Here is a 19,978-nt window from a genome sequence, read left to right on the forward strand (position 1 = left end):
ATTATTTTTTTTTGTTAATTTTTGGAATTTATGCTAATTTAAACGTGACATGGAAGTACGTAATAGTGATTTTTACCTGAAATGTGTTTTATCGAAATTCCATTATACTGCACAAGCACTATTGTTTTTATAATAGTAATCTCCATTATTGTGTTACTATATGGATGCTTTCCAATGATAAATAGTGGTAATGGCGAATAACAGTTACTATAAGCAATCAAGAAGTTGTCTCTGGCAACACGTGATTAGTTGAGAAAAGAGGCGAGTTAAAAAAATAATTTGAAATATGAATTTGCATTAGATTGTAAACTCTTCCCGACATCATTAATAACGACAACAGAAAGTCGATATAACCAATCGAGAAACATTCTAAGACGTTACTTTTGTGCTTTCTATAAATGCCTAGTTTGTTTAACTACTTGTTTTGGCATTCACTTTGAGTGGTTGGGCTGGGTTGGGTTGTTTCTATCCAGAGAATTTGACGTTTTCAGAAAGAATGCTGACCAGCCGTGAAGGTGATGCTGCAGGTGAAGGTGTTAGCCAATCATGGTTCCAGTGGTAAACCACATAAAGGCAAGGGTCGAGGTTCAACTTAGTATCTTGTTTCATTGTTTTGAGCCAGATTTTCAGCTGACCTCTACATCATTTTTTACAATCCTGAGGGGATAATTCAATGACTTTGTCGATGAAATCATCTAGATGACTATGAAAAACGTGACTGAACTAGCAAAGACTTTTCAAAAGCAAAGGTTTCCGCAAAGGGAAGGTGTTGCCAAGGTTGCCGCAAGGAGGACATGTTGCAGCAATACCAGACAACAGCATATGATATAATTGAAGGATTTTGACTATCTCTTAGTTGTTTCATGACGTTTCGGCCTACTATTCTTCTGGCTCTGGTCAGGTGGTTAGGGATTCAATTTGCCTCTGAGTCCGTGACATAATGGATAGAGGCGTTTTTTAATCTCTATGATTCCAGGTAATATTGTCTGCAGATAGCGGTTTCAATCCTACCTAAAGCCAGCCAGAGGATTAGTTGGCCAAAACATGGTGAGATGACAACAACCATGGAAGGTAGTAATTATAGAGGATACAGTTAAGAGACTCAACATTTCTATCGTGTTGCGGTTAACCACCTGACGAAGGCCAGAGGAATAGTTGGCTGAAAGACCATGAAACAACAACTATGAAGATGAGGATAACAGTTTGCAAATAAATATTCAAATTACTCATCTCAAAGGATTCCAATAATAACATAGTATACCTTTTTATTTCATTTCTTTTCAGCTCTCTAAGGCTGCAACAGTCTTTAGTGTTTCAAATTTAAGAGAATGAACTCTTTTTTCCAATTCTCTATTCTCTTGTGATTATCAAGCATGAGACTGTGCATAACTTAAAATGAGGAAAGAGTTTGGCAGTTTTGATGATAGTCATCAGCATCACCATCATCAAAAAAGATAAAGAAAACATCATGCTGGCAAAATCGGAGGCTTGTTGACACTTGATGCATAACGTTTTAATGAGGAAAGGTTATGGGTTTTGTACTGTCAAAAGTAGTTTTGCTGATCATGATCATCATCAAAAAGATAAAGAACAAACTAAGCTTGTGAAATAAGGATTGTTAACACGGAGTTCTTGTGTTGGTGTTAAATTAAAAGAAGACAAAAAATTCAACATCTCGGGATTCATAAGACAATGCACTGCTTTCTCTTGAATTATTGCTAAAAAAATTAAGTGTAATAAAAAAAAAATCATTGTTTTCAAGTTTACCCTCCTCCCTGTTCCCCATTTTAATAATTTATCAAAAACTATGGTAACTAAAGCGTAACTATTCCAACCAACAATATTAGACGCAGATATTAAAATAGACATCAGTGGCTTATCTGATTTCTGTCATATTTTCAGCATAAAATAAAATTTCTTGGGAATGAGTTAAATTTTATAAGTATTGAAATTGTTGTGTTGCCTGTTTAATGATTTTGACGTTTTTAATTCTTGCAGTGACAATGAAGAATTGAACTTGTCCGAATTGGGGCAAAGTTGGGATGGTTTGATGGTTAGTGATTTCCTTGCTGATTCGCAGAAAGCTGCTGTACCTCAATTTGATGGCCCCATCGATGAAAAACCACCAGGTAAGGAAAGAACACCCCCCTTTTTTTTTTTTTTTTCTGGAATCGATAATTCTCAATAGAATTTATACAGTTTTTATTACTTTATACAAAACTACCGGGGGGGGGGTACCCGGCGATGCCCGGCTGTTTTGAGGTGTGTGTGGTTTGGGGTAAGTCAAAACGGGGGGGGGGGGGGTAAAATTTAAAAAAAAAAAAAAAAAAAAAAAAGTTTTGGTAGGTGAGTATGAGGATCGAACCCGAACCCTTGAGGCAAAGTTGGAAATTAAAGTGTGAAAAAAAAAAAATGTTCGACGTTAACCACTGGTCCACCGCAACATACAACGGAAACATGTTTGAATTTATTTATGTATTGACAGGTGGCCGCAATAAAAGTTCACTCTGCTGCTTCTATTTGACCTAATTAATGAGGTCAAATAGAAGTCACGCAGTTAACTTTTGCTAACCCAAATTTGACTTTTTTTTCCCCCCCAACAGATGTTGGGGAGGGGGAAACCAGCTCCCCATTGTCCAAATTGAATAGCAATTGTCTGATATAACAGGAGTTTGATCAAAGCTGATTGCTTCTGGACGTTTCCCGGCGCGATGCCAAGAACCGCATGGTTTGAATTTAGTTTAACTTTATTTATACTAAAAAGCAGGACAAACAGGCGACAGAGCGAAATAGCGCGAATCTCATAAAAGTCGACGTAAATAAATGTAGAGGCGGCCCGTGTTCCCAAATCGTAGATATTATTATCTAGCGGCTATATAAACAGTTGCAAGCGATCGTAAAGGGTGGCTCCACACTCCCAAAGCCTGCAAGCTGGGGCCTCACCACTGGATATAGTTTAAGGTCATATCCAGGACCACTAAGATGTATGAGATCAGTAATGCAAGTTTAACATCGGTTTTCCTTCTAGATGGATAACCTGACAAAATCTACGGGTCCATCAGCACTGAGGGGGTAGCCCTGCACCTGGGTTCTAAATTAGGTATTTCTTATTTATTCAAAGATATCGTTCCTCTCTTGTTATAAGTGAAAAAGGGTAGGTGGGGGTAAGTATAAAGCATGGTTGTAAACATTGAATTAGTATCTATTAGATTTAAAGAGGAATAAAATATGGTTGTTAATAAGCACATTAGTAAAATAAGAATAGTCAAAGTATGATTCAAAATGATAGACTTTTAAATTTTAGTTTTCATGCAAAACAAATACTATTTTTTACACCTTTTTATATACTCCCTAGATTATAATATCTATGATTTGTGAACGGACCTCGTCTCTATCTTTTATTTGAGCGATTTTTACAAAATTCACGCTATTCTGTCTTGCGTGTTTTCTTTTTCGTATAAATAAAGCGAAAGTCAATCAAATCAGTTTGCCTGCTTTCCGGTCGGGATCTCCAGAAACGCAATTAGCTTGGATCACTGTCGAGGAAACCCTTCATATAAAACAATTGCTATTCATTTGGAGAGCTTGCTCTTCTTTGTGTGTGTGTGTGGGGGAGGGGACTGGTTTTCGCGAACATGGTGAGGAAACAAATAAATGAAATGGCGAAAAGCTTAACTGGTCTTCAGCCAACGTTCATTTCTACGCCTGCGTGAACTCATTCACTTAGCTGCAAGTCAACGTTTTGATTGACATTGTTAAATTTGAACGCTTTTCACTTCCTATGATTTCATAGCGTAGCGGTAAAATGTCATGTTTTCTTTCACTTTCTTTTCCGCTTTCACGTCACGGGTTCGAGTCTGCTCGCCTACTAACACTTTTTTTTTTTTTTTAATTAAATGTAATTGGGAAATTTAGAGATCCATTTAAAATTTCTTAGAAATGATTTTCTTCATATATAAAAAACTACTTGATCAATTTACGTAATTTTTGGAATATGATGTTCTTGTTCCATCACAGGTACATTCATCATGAATATTGTTCTGTAGTTTTGTTTTCTAATATTGGTGATGGCGGAGGGGGGGGGTTAAAGTCAGTTTGAATGACTTTTATTTGCAGTCTGTTATCCTCATCTTCATAGTTGTTGTTTCATGATGTTTCAGACAACTATTCCTCTGGCCTTCATCTGGTGGGATAGGAATGCCTAGTCTCTTGAAACGGATAGAGGCGTTGAATCTCTATGGTTCCATTGTCTGGAGATGGTGGTTTTCCTAGCCAAAGCAGGCCAGAAGATTAGTTGGCCAAAATGTGGCGACAACAACTATGGAAGGCAGTAATTACTGAGGATACAGTTAAGACACTCAGCATTCTTATCCCGTCGCGGTTAACCACCTGACAAAGGCCAGTAGAATAATTGAATAAAATATTGTGAAACAATAAATATGAAAATTAAGATAATAATATGCAAATAAATGAATAAATATACAGGTTACTCATCCCAAAGGATTTCAATAATAAAATAGTTTAAATGCTTCCAAATTCTTTTCAATCATTTCGATCACAAATTCTTTTTTTTTTTTTTTTTTTTTTTTTTTAACTATTAACAAAATTAAAATTGCTGTTTTTTTTTTTTGTTGTTGTTTTTTTTTCTTTTGTTTTTACTAAGAAACTTAATCTTCTACAGATTGTTTTTATTTTATGCAGGTCTATTTCATTTCAATAAATATAAAATTAATAATTAAAAAATATACAATTCATATAAAGTAAGAAACACACGTAGACTTAATGCATAAAAAACATTAAAACAATGTTGGACATTACTTTTCATGAATCAATATTCACGCATAACAATAATGGTTTTTCGGTATAGTTTATTACTGGTCACTGGAAAATATCTTCTGCTGCTCAGGGCACACGAAATGTGTATGACCCTAAGTCCGTGTGGCAACATTGTCGATTTCGGCCGTCACTCTTGGCTTTGTGCTGGATCCAGTCTATCTCTTTCATCATCTGGCGTCAGGGCATACCTGAAATGAACTGCATCTTCATTCAGGCTGGCAATTGAGAAACAAGGAAAAACTCTGGGACATTTTTATATAACGAAACAAAATAATTATTCACAAATCGTTTTACACTTGTTTATAGTCAAGTTCTTGGATCCGAGCTTCATGATGCAGGTTGCATTTACAAGTTCCTCTAATTAATTTCCCAGCTAAGAACGAGCTTTTCAACTTAGGCGGGGTGAGAGCAATGTGGACGCTTCGATGCCAACCAGTAAAAGGGCTCCTAACTCTCAAAAAAAAAGCAGTCGTTTTTATCAAATCAGAAATTCCTCCCTCTACCTTTTTGGAGTTATTCTTTTCTCTTCCCTTTCTCTCTTTCTCTTCGTTCCCTATTAATTTACTCCCCTTCTCTTTCTTTTGTCCCGAACCTTCTCTCGGCTTTATCTATACCAATTTTTAACCCTCATTGCACTTATCATGTAATTAGGAGTTATTAGTCACCCCAGCTGTCTTCCATATCGCTCAACAGAGGTTTTAAAAACAACCTTTTCGTTGTTAACAGATATATAACAGCAAATGAGACAAAACAAATTATTTGATTTTTCTCTTTCTGACAAAATCCCATAGACATTTGCTTTGTCCCAATCAGACATTAACACCCGCCTCTTCTGCACTGATGTGATAAGCAATAACTATTTATTTCCCATTGAAATATTTTATTTCTTCTGGACATTTCTCATAAACATCTGTTTTTCCTTGACCAAGTGTCAGCATGCCCCCCCCCCCCTAACCATACCTCATCCTCTCCCATCTTCTCTTCCTCTATTTGAAAAGCAAGATCATCTGATGTCGCCAGGGATCTCGTCATATCTGTCTTCTTTATAACTAAATTTTTTTTTTTTTTTCTGTATAAGTTTGTTTTTTATACAAATTAAAATAAAATACTGAAATGATTTAACTGAACTGGGGCAACATGATCTCGGTACTAGTTCTCTTTAAAATATAACCAAATAATTTGATGAATCCATGAGTGATATTATTATGAAACTTGTACATTTTTCTGTTCTATTTGTTTGTTTATTTATCCCCCCCCTCTCCCTTTCCTTCATTTTAAAAACATAATTTCATAATCTTGGAAATTTATTCTATTTTTTGTTTTATGTTCTTATTTTTGTATTGCTTCAAGTATATTAAATTATAATTTATCAGAAAATAATTTTTTATTTTCATATTTTAATTCACACACAAAATACATTTTTTAAAAATTCATATCTGATGAATTGTTTATTTTTCAGAGGAGCAACCCAAGATGCGAAAAAGACTTGGTATTCGCGGCCCTGTCAATCCGTCTGGTAACAACAATAACCCATCACCTTCCGCTTCTGAGAGCCAGCATTCTAACTACCAATCATACGGTTCCATTTATCAAAATGAACCCAGTTATATGGTCCCTAGTGCGGGTATGCAAGCTTACCACCACCATCACCAAAACCACCCATCAAATTATCCTGACTATGATCGACGCTGGGACTCTATTCCATTCCGTGAAGAAATGGCAATGGAGCAACCAGCATCTCACTGGAATCATGGTTGGTCTCGCTCTCTGCATTCTGCTCGTGCTGAACCATCAGTTTATTCTGGAGGAGGCAGTGTCCATGGCAACAATGGCAGCTACATGACAGAAGGTTTCTCCCGTCCATATCCTAACCACCACCACCACCAGCAGCAACAGCCTCCTCCTCCTCCTCCACCACCACCACCACCGCATTCTCAGCCCCAACAAAATGTTGCATCTCTAAATGATTCCGGTGGGGAGCAGTATTCTAGCCCTTACCCATATGACATGAGCAACATGTACAGCCCCGAAAATTATTCCCGTTCCCGGACGTCGGCTGATGGAGGCCATACTCCTGATGCTCGCAATAGTCCGTTTGCTGGTCACCTTTCTCCATCTCCTGGTTATTCTCGTGATGGATTTGAATCTAGCAGATCTCCTGTCCCTTTATCTGGCAACGTAGGGAGCGGTATGCAGGGGTCAGCTGGTGCACTATACAATCAGACCCCACCATTACCCCATCCTGATGAAAGCCAAGGAAGTTTTCACAAACTGCTGACCTGCAGCGACAGTCCGAAACAGACTCCGCCAGCTGACGTATCAACTCACCAGTCTCTTCAGCGAAGTATCAGCCGATGTTCGACTCATTCAAGCGAATCAATGAGCATGGGAGCAAGCACCACTCCAGACCCGTTCAAAAATATTGTTAAACCGGTCGTATCTGAAGACACAAGTCTTGAGACATTTGAGAAATTGCCTTCAATGGATAAAGTGGAGGAAAGTGCCGAAGGACGGTCAAGTGTTGACTCTTCAAATCATCCGCCTTCGGAGACGGGAAATGCATCCCTCACTCCTTTGGAGGGTAATAGCAGCAGCAGCAGCAGCCAGAAAAAAAGGGTTTCATCTCATAATATGAGCCATGAGGACTTGTTTGGCAGCCCATCACTTAACTCTTGTGCTGACTTATCATCCTCAGATTCCTTCACATCCGCTGAAGGAAGTCGACATCCAAGCAATATGGATCCAACTAACACTGGTGGTTACATGACAACAGGATATAGCACTAAAAATTCCAGCCATGCACAACGCTGCAGCTCTGTCACGAGTGAAGAAGAGGCACCCAGCTACCAGTCGTTGACCATGCCGTTCAGTGGTAACCGTGGTGGTAACCGCAGTCATTCGGCAATAGCCAGCCTGGAGCAGATGGTGTCCAGTGTTGGAGGATATGACATGAGTGGATATGATTACCCAACTTATACCAATAGAACTTGGCAATGTGCGAGTCCTCAAGGACCTCATAATGTTTCTTCACTTCATGGTATTGCTCATGGTGCAAACATGCCCCATGGTCCAGGTATTCCTCAAAGCCTCAACATGCTACAAAGTCCTGGTATGCCCCAAGGACATGGCATGTCTCAAGGTTCCAATATACCACAGCACAACATACCACAGGGTCCTAGCATGTCTCAGGGCTCTAACATGCCACATGGTCCTGGTATGTCTCAGAGCTCTAACATGCCGCAAGGTCCTGGTATGTCTCAGGGTTCTAACATGCCGCAAGGTCCTGGTATGTCTCAGGGTTCTAACATGCCACAAGGTCCTGGTATGTCACAAGGCTCTAACATGCCACAAGGTCCTGGTATGTCACAAGGCTCTAACATGCCACAAGGTCCTGGTATGTCACAAGGCTCCAACATGCCACAAGGTCCTGGTATGTCACAAGGCTCTAACATGCCACAAGGTCCTGGTATGTCACAAGGCTCTAACATGCCACAAGGTCCTGGTATGTCACAAGGCTCTAACATGCCACAAGGTCCTGGTATGTCACAAGGCTCTAACATGCCACAAGGTCCTGGTATGTCACAAGGCTCTAACATGCCACAAGGTCCTGGTATGTCACAAGGCTCTAACATGCCACAAGGTCCTGGTATGTCACAAGGCTCTAACATGCCACAAGGTCCTGGTATGTCACAAGGCTCTAACATGCCACAAGGTCCTGGTATGTCACAAGGCTCTAACATGCCACAAGGTCCTGGTATGTCACAAGGCTCTAACATGCCACAAGGTCCTGGTATGTCTCAGATCTCTAACATGCCGCAAGGTCCCGGTATGTCTCAGCCACAAGGTCCCGGTATGTCTCAGCCACCAGGTCCCGGTATGTCTCAGCCACCAGGTCCCGGTATGTCTCAGCCACAAGGTCCTGGTATGTCTCAAGGCTCTAACATGCCGCAAGGTCCTGGTATGTCTCAGCCACAAGGTCCTGGTATGTCTCAGGGCTCTAACATGCCGCAAGGTCCTGGTATGTCTCAGGGTTCTAACATGCCACAAGGTCCTGGTATGTCTCAGGGCTCTAACATGCCGCAAGGTCCTGGTATGTCTCAGGGTTCTAACATGCCACAAGGTCCTGGTATGTCTCAGGGCTCTAACATGCCGCAAGGTCCTGGTATGTCTCAGGGTTCTAACATGCCACAAGGTCCTGGTATGTCTCAGGGCTCTAACATGCCACAAGGTCCTGGTATGTCTCAGCCACAAGGTCCTGGTATGTCTCAGCCACAAGGTCCTGGCATGTCTCAGGGCTCTAACATGCCGCAAGGTCCCAGCATGTCGCAAGGTCCCGGTATGACCCAGGGTTCCAACATGACACAAGGTGCTGGTGTGCCCCAGGGTTCCAATATGCCGCAAGGTACTGGAGTGTCCCAGAGCTCCAGCATACCGCAAGGTCCTGGTATGACTCAGGGTTCCAACATGCCACAAGGTCCTGGTATGACTCAGGGCTCCAACATGCCACAAGGTCCTGGTATGACTCAGGGCTCCAACATGCCACAAGGTCCTGGTATGACTCAGGGCTCCAACATGCCACAAGGTCCTGGTATGACTCAGGGCTCCAACATGCCACAAGGTCCTGGTATGACTCAGGGCTCCAACATGCCACAAGGTCCTGGTATGACTCAGGGCTCCAACATGCCACAAGGTCCTGGTATGACTCAGGGCTCCAACATGCCACAAGGTCCTGGTATGACTCAGGGCTCCAACATGCCACAAGGTCCTGGTATGACTCAGGGCTCCAACATGCCACAAGGTCCTGGTATGACTCAGAGCTCCAACATGCAGCAAGGTCCTGGTGTGTCCCAGAGCACCAACATGCCGCAAAGCTCTAATGTACCTCCGGGACCTAGCACATCCCAATGCTCCAATATTTCTCAGGGATCCAGCACGTCCCAAGGTTCCAGTATACCTCCTACAGCAAGCCTCCCTTCTGGTTCTAACGTAATCCTTGGTCCTAATATGCCCCCTAATCAAACAATCTCTCAAAGTTCAAACATACCTTCAAATCAGAATATTAATCCGGGACAAAACATGAGTTCAGGAGCAAATATACCTCCTGGATCTAACATGCCAGTGGGAGCCAGCATGTCTCCCAGGTCTAATTTACACCCTGGTCAAAATATGTCTCCTGGCCATGGTTTTCAAGGGCGCAGTCATGCGACTGGACATAGCATCCCTCCTCCTCCACCACCACCGCCACCACTGCCTCCTATGTCATCTGCTCATACTCTCACCTCTCATAACATCCCAACTCATAACATGCAATCAGGACCGAACATAAACATGTCACAAAATCAGCACTTGACACAAGGCCGAGGAATAAGTCAGAGTATGTCCCATAATTTGCACTCCAGCCATGGGATGGCCCATAATAACCTCACTTCTCATCCTCATAACATGACACCCCAGGGTCATAATGTTCATCCCAGTCACAACATGGCCTCATCATCTACATTAACTGCCCCTCCCCCTTCTAGCCATACCTTATCCACTGCTTCCGCGACTGGCCAGGGTCACTCTATGTCTTCAACTCATAACATGCTGCCAAGTCAGAATCTTTCTCAGACTCATCATCCTATGACACCAGGTCATGAGCGACCTCATTCTTATAATATGACTGAACAACAAGGGTACCAACAACAGGATACAGTTCCTCACAAGCAGGGTCGTTTGTCACTGAAGAAAAAACGTCCTGACCCTGAGAACTGGCCTTATACGGGTAACTCCTACTATCAGCAGCAACACCAAGGTCGTACTTGGAACCATCCAGCTGGCTCAACAGGCCAGAACTATGGCAATCCTTCATACTGGAGCTATATGGATTCCTACCCTAATACTTATCAGAGCTATCAACCAAACCCCAAAGTTGACAAAACAGGGGTGGGTTTGATGCAGAAGCCGCACAAGATGGTCAATCCATCTATGCCAATGGAGAAGAGCAAGCGGGGTCGCAAGCGATCCTCTTTCACTATGGCCAAGTGCACACCAGCAATGCCACTTGATCCGCAAGCTTCGCGGTATACTTACACTTTCCATGTACCAACTCCCATCTACAAACGTCTCAAATTTTTGCAAAAATCGTCCACCCCCGAGGAAAATGCTGTGTGTATTGTGCGTATGCATCCTATGGATGCGCGACGCTATAGTTTGCTCAAGATCGGACGGGAGCTGGTGAAAGTTCCCAAACTTGAGCAGCGTGATATTGAAAAGATTCAAAAAGAGATTACGGCGACGGGAGTTTATTCTGCTTGCAGCTTTATGGGGCCGAGTGAGCAGCGTGGTCACTTGGTCTCCAAAGGCAGTCATTTACCGCTAACATCAGAGTCTACGACAGTCGATGTTGATTGTAAAGAAGTGCCGCTTGGAAAGAAACTGCTTCCCCTTGGTTCAAAGGTTGCAACAAAAAGTGCTCCCTCTGGATTCCAGCTTGAGTATGAACGCATGCTGTTACAAAATCATCCTTGGGTCAGTGAGAAGACGCTACAGAGTGAACCAAAGCTAGAAACCCTGGTCAAATGCAACGAGAGGCCTCGCCGAATGAGGATGCGCACAACTGCCAAGAGAAAGAGGCAAAGTCCGCTAAAACTTAAAGATTATACTGATCATCCGTTTACTATGGAGGGCTCGATCATGTCTAGTTTGTTGAGCAGTGATGACGAAAAGTTTCCTCTTCCTGAATCTCAGAAGTTGCAGCCTGACCCATCTCCGTCGCCAACCACAACAATACAATTGCAACCACTCAAACCATCATCAGACGGACTATCAGATAATCTTGTGTCTTCCAAGAAAGCAGACAATAGTACGTCGATACCAATCAGAAGCACACCTCATGTGAGGCGTTCAACTCGTCCATTTCCAAAACAGGAGATAGTGTCATCTTTACTAGCTTCTTCATCACATATAAAAACTGCTGGGTCAGGCAATGAGAATATTGGAAAAGAGACTCACCCACTTACTCAAGCACACCCACCTGTCACCCTGCATAACTCCGGTCCTGGTGCCAGCAGTACAACAACGCCACCACCATCATCATGCATTAACAATAGTAAGCAAGTTCCGCAGACAAATTTGCAGTCGAGGCCTACATCCTGCAAAGAGAATAAAGATACAGTTACATCATCACGCCCAGATTCACCTGACACATCCCGAAAACCTGTGAATTCCTGTAAAGGTCAACCTGGTTTCCAGGGTAGCATCTCTTCTTCCAGTAATTCTCCTCCTCCTCCTCCATCTGCTCCCCCTTCATCAGGATCTTCTGTCTGGCAGTCCAATAACGTGTCTGCTAGACTGGGATCAGGTGGAAGTCAGTTTACACACCTATCGGCCAATCATAACACACCGCAACATCAGCAGCGCAAACGCAAGTTTTGTCCCGATAATGGCAACACTTACAAAGACGCACCAATCAACTTTGGTGTAATGCATTTTAATGGTTTTTATGACGATGATGATGGTGTTGGCGGTGACGACGATGATGACTATGTTGGTGGTGATGATTATGACGATGATGATGATGATGACGATGACAGTTTTGGTGGATCTGACACATGTTGTTTGGTTGTCAACAAAAGACCTCGGCAAAAGTCTTTGGTAGTCAAGCTGGAAAAGTTGAATTTGCCAAATAAATCTGTGAAGGCAAGCGAATTTCTCGCATCCCATGATACAGTAAGACGTCGCATGTGTACGGGTAGACAGATGAGTCGTCGTATTGAGAATGTAGGATGGGAAAGAATTCAGCTGGCCAACAGGAGCAAGCACCGTAGAGGTGGCCTCCCCTTGATCACGTATTCAAGCTCTGTGGGTGGGGGTAATGGCCATCTTGAGCTGTTCACCCAACACACTGGAGATCTGTATTTCGAAAGACCTTCTGTTGATTGTTTTCCAGATGAATATCTAGGTGTGTCCATCACTGGGACTATGGATGAGGCGGGAGAGACTGGACTACTAATGTCCTTGGAAGATGATGGGTACTGCCGCGTGGCAAACACCGACTCCAGCTCTGGTGAAGATGCTACCATAAGTACAGAGGAAGAATTTGAATTAAAATCAAGAGGGAAGAATAAACGGAAGAGGAATCTCACCCCTAACCAACGTTTGGGGGTGGCTTTCTTGACCACCCGGCACCGTCGCAAAAAAGCTCTGCCATTGAACCATGGCAAACTGATGAACAGTCTCTCGTTGCTGCACCAAGCCACACTAGCCAAACTCACTGACACCCCGACTACTTACATAGATGCTTCCGATGATTTGAAGAAATCCTACAATGATGTTATGTCCAAATTAGCCATGTTTTCACCTCCAGTTTCTGAGAAGGGAGATACGTCACCACCCCAGCCACTGTCTCCCGAAGAAAACGGTGTACTTGGTATGATTGAGGGAAATCCTGACGAGGATGGAGACGGCAATTTTGCTCTTGATTCTAACGACACACGATCGATGCTCACCTGTCAGACATCCGTGGACGCTTTTTATGAAACTCCTTTGTCAAGTGTAGAAACTCAGCGTTCTTGTGAATCTGCCAAATCTCCTGGCCTTACTTCTTTGGGTGGTTCGGAAACTGAACAGGTGCTCCCACCTGTTGAGCAAGAAGAGGTATCTGAAAACAAACAACCTGTCCTTTCTAAAAGGGGTGATCTCCCTCTCGAAAAATCCCCTTATGCAGTTAGGACTGCAGTTGTGAAGCTGATTCCGCGCACAAGATCCAGTGTGAAATCAAAAACTGATCGTAAGATGGAGAACGGAAAAAAATCAGAAACTGGACATGGCACTAGTATGTCTCCAGTCAGCGGTCAAAGATTTGATGAATTTGGAGATGTCGTTGTTGATATGGAGCACTCCGTACAGAACTCTGTGTGGCTCAATTCAAATGATATGTTACCTTTTAATCCAAGTCATTCGGCGCAGCCACTTAACACTAGATTTAGACAATCTCTTAGGAATTTGGATCGTGGTCAGTCTCCTTCACCTCGACCAGATCCAGTTGAGGGTGACGGGTGTGAAAAGTCGTTGCCTGGTACAGCCTTTCAGGAAGAGCTCAACTGTGATAGTCAGGGGTTCTTTGATAAGCCCTTAGGCAAACTTCCTGAGGGCAACAAAAAGAAAGATGACTGTAACCATAAAAATGAATCTACTCTCGTTGCGCCATCTGAAAGTCCTGTCTTCAAACGCACGACACGAATGGATAAACGTGCCAATGTTGCAGCAGGCAAGCCGAATTGGATTGCAGCGGTTCATGACGAAGAGTCTCGTTCAAGTTTTGCAGATTCTGAATGTCCTGTGAGAAGTGACCACTTTCTGTTGTCATTAGCAGACAGCCAGAGTCTACAAGCACATGATGGCCATCAACAGGATGAAGCAAGCCTGTCCTCTCCTCAACAGGAAAGTGCGGGAAATCAACAGGAGGCAAGGAATGACAACAGAGAAGGTGGTGGTGGTGATGGTGGTGATGGTTGTTTGAATAACCAGAATAAACGGGATCAGTCTGAAGGGGCCGATAGTTGTTCCCCAGGCTTTCAATCGGCTGATAAGAGTATTGTGTTAAGACCACGCGACAGACCGCCTAGCAAAGACTCTATTTGCCACACTGCCGCCTCCTATGGCCTCAGTATATCTCAGGTCACAGACCCGTTCTGTGGGCGACCTGAAGACATCAGTGACACACCCAGGTATTACAAACTATTGTTTTGATTTCATTTCTTCTAACCGTATCTTTTTATTTTCCTCCCAATTATAATTTTTCTTTTTATCATTTCACCATTTTTGGTCAGTTTGCATTGGGACTGGAAAGATGGGGTCCCCCGTACCTCCACTAATCATTTTGTAAACGTGAAAGAAAGCTAGGGTATCTTAGTTTCACTCATGTGTTGCTTTCTAATTCTAGAGAGTTTGGGTCTCTCTAAACCCAAAGCCGACCTGATCTATAATACTGGACACTAACAAACCATATATTGAATATTCCAGTTGGATATTGCTGACTGGATTCGATGTTGAACTGCTGATCTTAATGCAACGCAGAGCTGGGGAGGGGTTCTGCCCTGTGTCCATAATGGGGCTCCACATTGTTGTCATTGCCATGTCAAACATTTTACTTTTATGTACAGTTCTGTTTCAATAAACACCATTTTTTGCTCATTTATATCAACATAGCCATATAAAACACATACACTCACTCGCCTACCTACGCATAATTACATACAGACTTGCATATGGATGACCTGAAATCAGAACTAAAGCTGATGGACAATTAAAAAAATAAGGACAAAGAAAAGAAAAAAATACATGATACTACTACCCTGAAAAAAAATACCCACCTCCAAAATAATAAAAAGAAAAAAAAAAAATTTTTTTTAATTTTAAATTTAAAAAAAAATATATATATATATATATATATATATATATATATATATATATATATATATAGGTGGGGGGGAATTGTAATCAACTCTCACACACACACATACACACAGATAGTTTACTTTTTATGTTAAAACACAGGTAAAAGGAATCTCCCCCCCCCCCCCATCTTCTTCGTTCCCTTTCTCCTCATGCCAAATGGTGATTGCTGGGTAGATATTCATACTCTTTTTTGTGTAAGTGGTTTTGCTGTGTCCCACCAAAGGACGGAGTTGTTCAAGGTGGAGCTCAAGCAGCATTGGGCTTCTAATTTGAATTAGAATAGAGTAAATTCTTGACAATATTAGGATTTAGTGTCTCTCTCACTCACACACACACACATATGTACGTACATACATGCATACATACACACGTGTGTGCGTGCATATCTATAACTACTTTTACATTCGCAGTTTGTATATGTTGATGACATTCTATTCATAACAACCCGTTTCACACATTTTGTGTTATTACCCTTGAGCAGTAAGGTGCCTGGCTGTTACACTGCTAAATAGTCTTGTAAACCAGGTCAGACTGGTGTTAAAATTTGTGATGGTTATCTTCTCCCCCACCCCCTATCATTGGGGATTTTTTTTTTTTTTTTTTTTTTTACTCTTGTCTTATAAATTCAGTGATCATTCTGATATAATCATTCATTTTCGAAGAAAAAAAAAAAAAAAAAATTTTGCGAATGAAAAGCGTAATAATGAAAATTGTAAAGATAATACTTTTATCACATTGATCGTACATATGTTGTCTCTTTTAACTGCTTGTAACATATTGTGTAAATATATGACATTCATATCAAGGTGTCCTTCTCCTGGCATTCTCAGGGGCAAAATTGTCACCTGCTCTTTTTACCCCAACCCCCTCATGGGCGTAGAACACAATAATAAATCACCCATTTGTTTGAAGCGGTGACTTTTCAGTCTCCTTCATCTATTTATTTACACAGCCAGCCACTTTCATTCCCAGCCATCACCTTCTACCCCATTTCCCTCTTTGTTGACTTGTCATCTTGTTCTCCTGTTGTTCAGATGTCATCAGCATCATCATCATCACTTTAGCTGCTGTACATTTTACCAAATTTAATTTTTTGTTTTTTCACTCTCAATACCATCATAGCCAGCTGCTGGCTTTGTACATTATCTTCCAACAACAAAAAATGCCGGGCAACATTTCTTCGTCTTCACCATCATTTCTTTTCCTCATTAAAATCATCATCATCGTCACTACAATTTAATCTGTTTACGAATATTTACAGTCAAATTACATTTTACAAACTACCTTTTTCACTCCCCTCTTCCCATCAAATCGAAATATAAACAAGGAAATAGATCCCTTTCCCTACTGAACTCTCCTTGCCTGTTGACCCTCTCCCCTAAATCCTCGTTTCTGGACACATACAAGTGCTAATAGTTTTGTGTGTGTGTGTATGTGTGTGTGCGTGTACTCTAGAGATCATTCACCTTCGATCATGTTTCATTAAAATGTCAAGCCAAACCGTCTGTATTTTGGAGGTGTACGTCTTTTGAATTGGAAATAACAAAGTACAACCAAAAAGACGAAAGAAAAAAAAGTGAAACAGAAAACAAAGAAAATTGATTTAAAAAAAAAAAAAAAAAAATTAAAATCTGTTTAAATGAACTTAATCTTTCTTTCTTATATTTCGGAATTGTCTTGCGATGAAGATTGATGAATTTAATTATTCAGACTACTGTTCTTATCTTGAATGTTATTCTCATAACCTGCAAAGAGCGATGGTGCAATGGATAAAAGTGCTAAGTAAAATTAATCCTCCTTCTGGGTGTTGAAACTTCAGTTATCATTACAGCTGGTACCAAAAAAAAAACAGTTATAAATTACTTGGAAGACTTTTACTCGGTCATGGCTGACGGAACAAGAGCAAGCTACCCCCTGTGAATTAAATAAAGGGTTACGTTCGAAATTCCGTACAGATTCCCGAGTTTCACAAGACACACCTAAAGAAAGTCAGATTGTATCACCCAAAATGTTGTGAGCATCTCACCCGAGATGAGTACAGTTGTCTGACTAAATAGAAATAGTGTGAATCAATCTTGTTCTTTTCGTTGTAGTATTTTGTCCTGTGATTTGTTGTTGTCGTCTCCGGGTTTTTTTTTGGGGGGGGGGGTTGTGTACTGATGTACGTGTCATTCTCTTTTTTCCAAGGTTTGTGCATATGTACGCTCATTAGACAAACTGGTGGCCCATTAGATCATAACCATTACCACTATTCAACTTTAATTTCATTTGAAAATTCATCACCTGTGACATCTGTCACAAAACATTTTTATCTTTGTCTTATAAAAAGACTTTATTTTGCTAATTGACATATTTATGGTGTGTTTGAACACTACGTAACTCAGATGGCAAAATAAGGCATTTATGCTGCAAAAAAAATGTTTTTGATGCTTACATAATATTTACAAATATCGGTTTTTGTTTAAAATTTACTCTATTAAAAAAATAACGAAAAAATAAATAAAAATCTGTAAGATGTATGTACTCATGACGTTATGAAAATATCATATTCCAAAGAGTTTTATTTTTAAATAAGAAAATCAAATTTCATGAGTAAGAAGCAAGTGTCTCTCGTCACCATCTCAAAAAAAAAAAAAACACAAAATAAGGGAGATAATTTAGGATTAATTCAAACTTGCAAGATTTATGTTGTAATATGTAGGAATTCCTATTACTTGGTTAAAAAAAAGATTTTTCTTTATAAAAATAAAACTACTTGATCAAATTACATAATTTTTGGAATATGCTAGCTTTGTTTCATCACAGGTAAAAACATCATACATATTTTATTTTTTTGTTTTTTAATATTGCGGAATTCTGGACAAGAACTAAAATATCTTTGAGTTATAGAATCTACATTACAGTATGAAATGGTGTGCAAAATATAACTTAAAGATGGATTTTTCAATTAATTACAAATTACTGATAATTAGAAGACATTTTTGCAAACATAACTCAATCTCAAAGCTAATGGATATTTTTGCATGAATTTTGTGTCATTATAATACAAAGGAAAAATCTTTTTGATTCATCTAGCTTTATAATAAACTAGCAGTTCAACCCGCCTTTGTTCAGGCCCTATGTACTGTTCATAACTTTATATATATATATTAAAAAGTTTGATTCATGTGCAAGTAACCTACATTTAAAATTTCAAGTGTTTAGACCCAAAAATGGCGGAGGAGTTTGGTAGAGTCTGCAAATGTTAACTCTTTCAACTTTGACCTCTTGGCAGCCAAAACTGATTAAAAAGCTTGCAGCATGTCTGAATACCTTTTATGCAAAATTTCAAATGTTTAAATCCAAAATTTGCTGAATAGTTTTCTAGAAACCGCAAACCGCAAATCTTTTGAACTTTGAACCCTTGGCAACCAAATTTTTGGCCAAAAACCGATTAAGAAACTTGCCCCATGTCTGAATACACTTTATGTAAAATTTCAAATGTTTAGACCAAAAATTGGCTGAGTAATTTGGTAGAGACCACAGAGGTCAATTTTTTTTAACTTTGACCCCTTAACATTTATTATTTTGAGCTCAAATCAAATAAAAAAGTTAGATACATGTCCAAGTAACCTATATCTAAAATTTCAAGTGTTTCAGCCCAAAATTGGCGGAGGAGTTTGGTAGAATTTTCAAAGGTCAAATCATTGAACTTTGACCCCTTAACATCCAAATTTCTAGCTGAAATCTGATTAAAAAGATTTTCCCAAATCTCAATACGCCTTATGTCAAATCTTGAGTTTGTAGACCGAAAATTGAAAGGGTTATTTGGTAGGGAAATGTACACACACACAGACATTTTCACTTTTATAGATATATATATAATCATAATTATAAAAAAAATTAATTAAAAAAAAAAAAAAACTATATTTCATCGGCATGAATATTGTTTTAAAAAAAAAAAAGACAAAAAAAACAACTTTTCAATTATTTTCTTTAATGTATCATATAGCTTACGTTTCAGGGCAATAGGTTTAGTAAAATGAATCCAGTTTATTTAAAAAAAAAAAATTTCTTTTCAAGGAAATGGAGAAAGATTTGGATCTTTATGTTCTTAAATCTGTTTGTAAAATGTGACTGTGCTCCTCTACTCAACAAGAAATGCCGACCCGAACACTTTCTTCTCTTTCATCTTCTCTTCTGGCCATGTCACCGTCTCTCACATTAGCGGCAGCGGAGGAGGTAAGCATGGTTGCATAAGTATTAAAGAATGAAACAACTTGAATGAAAACATAAAAAATACATAGTGTTGATATCAGTTGTGCTCTAGGTGTGTGTGTGACACCATCGCGATAAACGAGCCTCTGAATGTTAAGGTCTAATTGTTCGATCTGCCACGAACTGCGTTCAACTGTCCCAAACAGAAAACTGTCCTCAACCGTTTCAAACTAAAACTTCAGACTTGTAAAGCTGCCCATAAACAAACTCTAAATATATCGACCTCTGTTGTCTGCTCCTTTTGCCACAATCACCGTCACATCTTGATTAACTATCCTATTTTAACCTTCCTTTGTGTTCTTTGGTGAACAACTTCCTATATCTTTATTCTGATGATAAACTTAATTCTTTTTTTAAGTGGTTGGTTGGTTGGTTGTTTTGTTTTATGGCATATCAACCCTTTTCAGGTTATTTAATGCCGAATCTGGTGATTTTGAAGAACGAT

General features: G+C 40.2%; 1 protein-coding gene across 4 annotated transcripts in view; it reads left to right on the forward strand.

Annotated features, from left to right (window-relative positions):
- LOC145240049 (uncharacterized) overlaps nucleotides 1-19,978 on the forward strand; it is a 328,354-nt gene that overhangs the window by 209,345 nt on the left and 99,031 nt on the right. For 2 of the 4 annotated variants that reach the window (XM_080103656.1, XM_080103657.1), the window contains 2 exons: nucleotides 1,999-2,129; nucleotides 6,296-14,546. In XM_080103656.1, coding sequence (XP_079959782.1) covers nucleotides 1,999-2,129; nucleotides 6,296-14,546 — 8,382 coding nt within the window. The remainder of the gene's footprint in view (nucleotides 1-1,998; nucleotides 2,130-6,295; nucleotides 14,547-19,978) is intronic. The other 2 variants (XM_080103658.1, XM_080103659.1) reach the window with 2 other exon arrangements.

Source organism: Euprymna scolopes, chromosome 19 (assembly GCF_053919585.1).
Source record: "Euprymna scolopes isolate OS-2025 chromosome 19, ASM5391958v1, whole genome shotgun sequence".
Classification (NCBI taxonomy): domain Eukaryota; kingdom Metazoa; phylum Mollusca; class Cephalopoda; order Sepiida; family Sepiolidae; genus Euprymna; species Euprymna scolopes.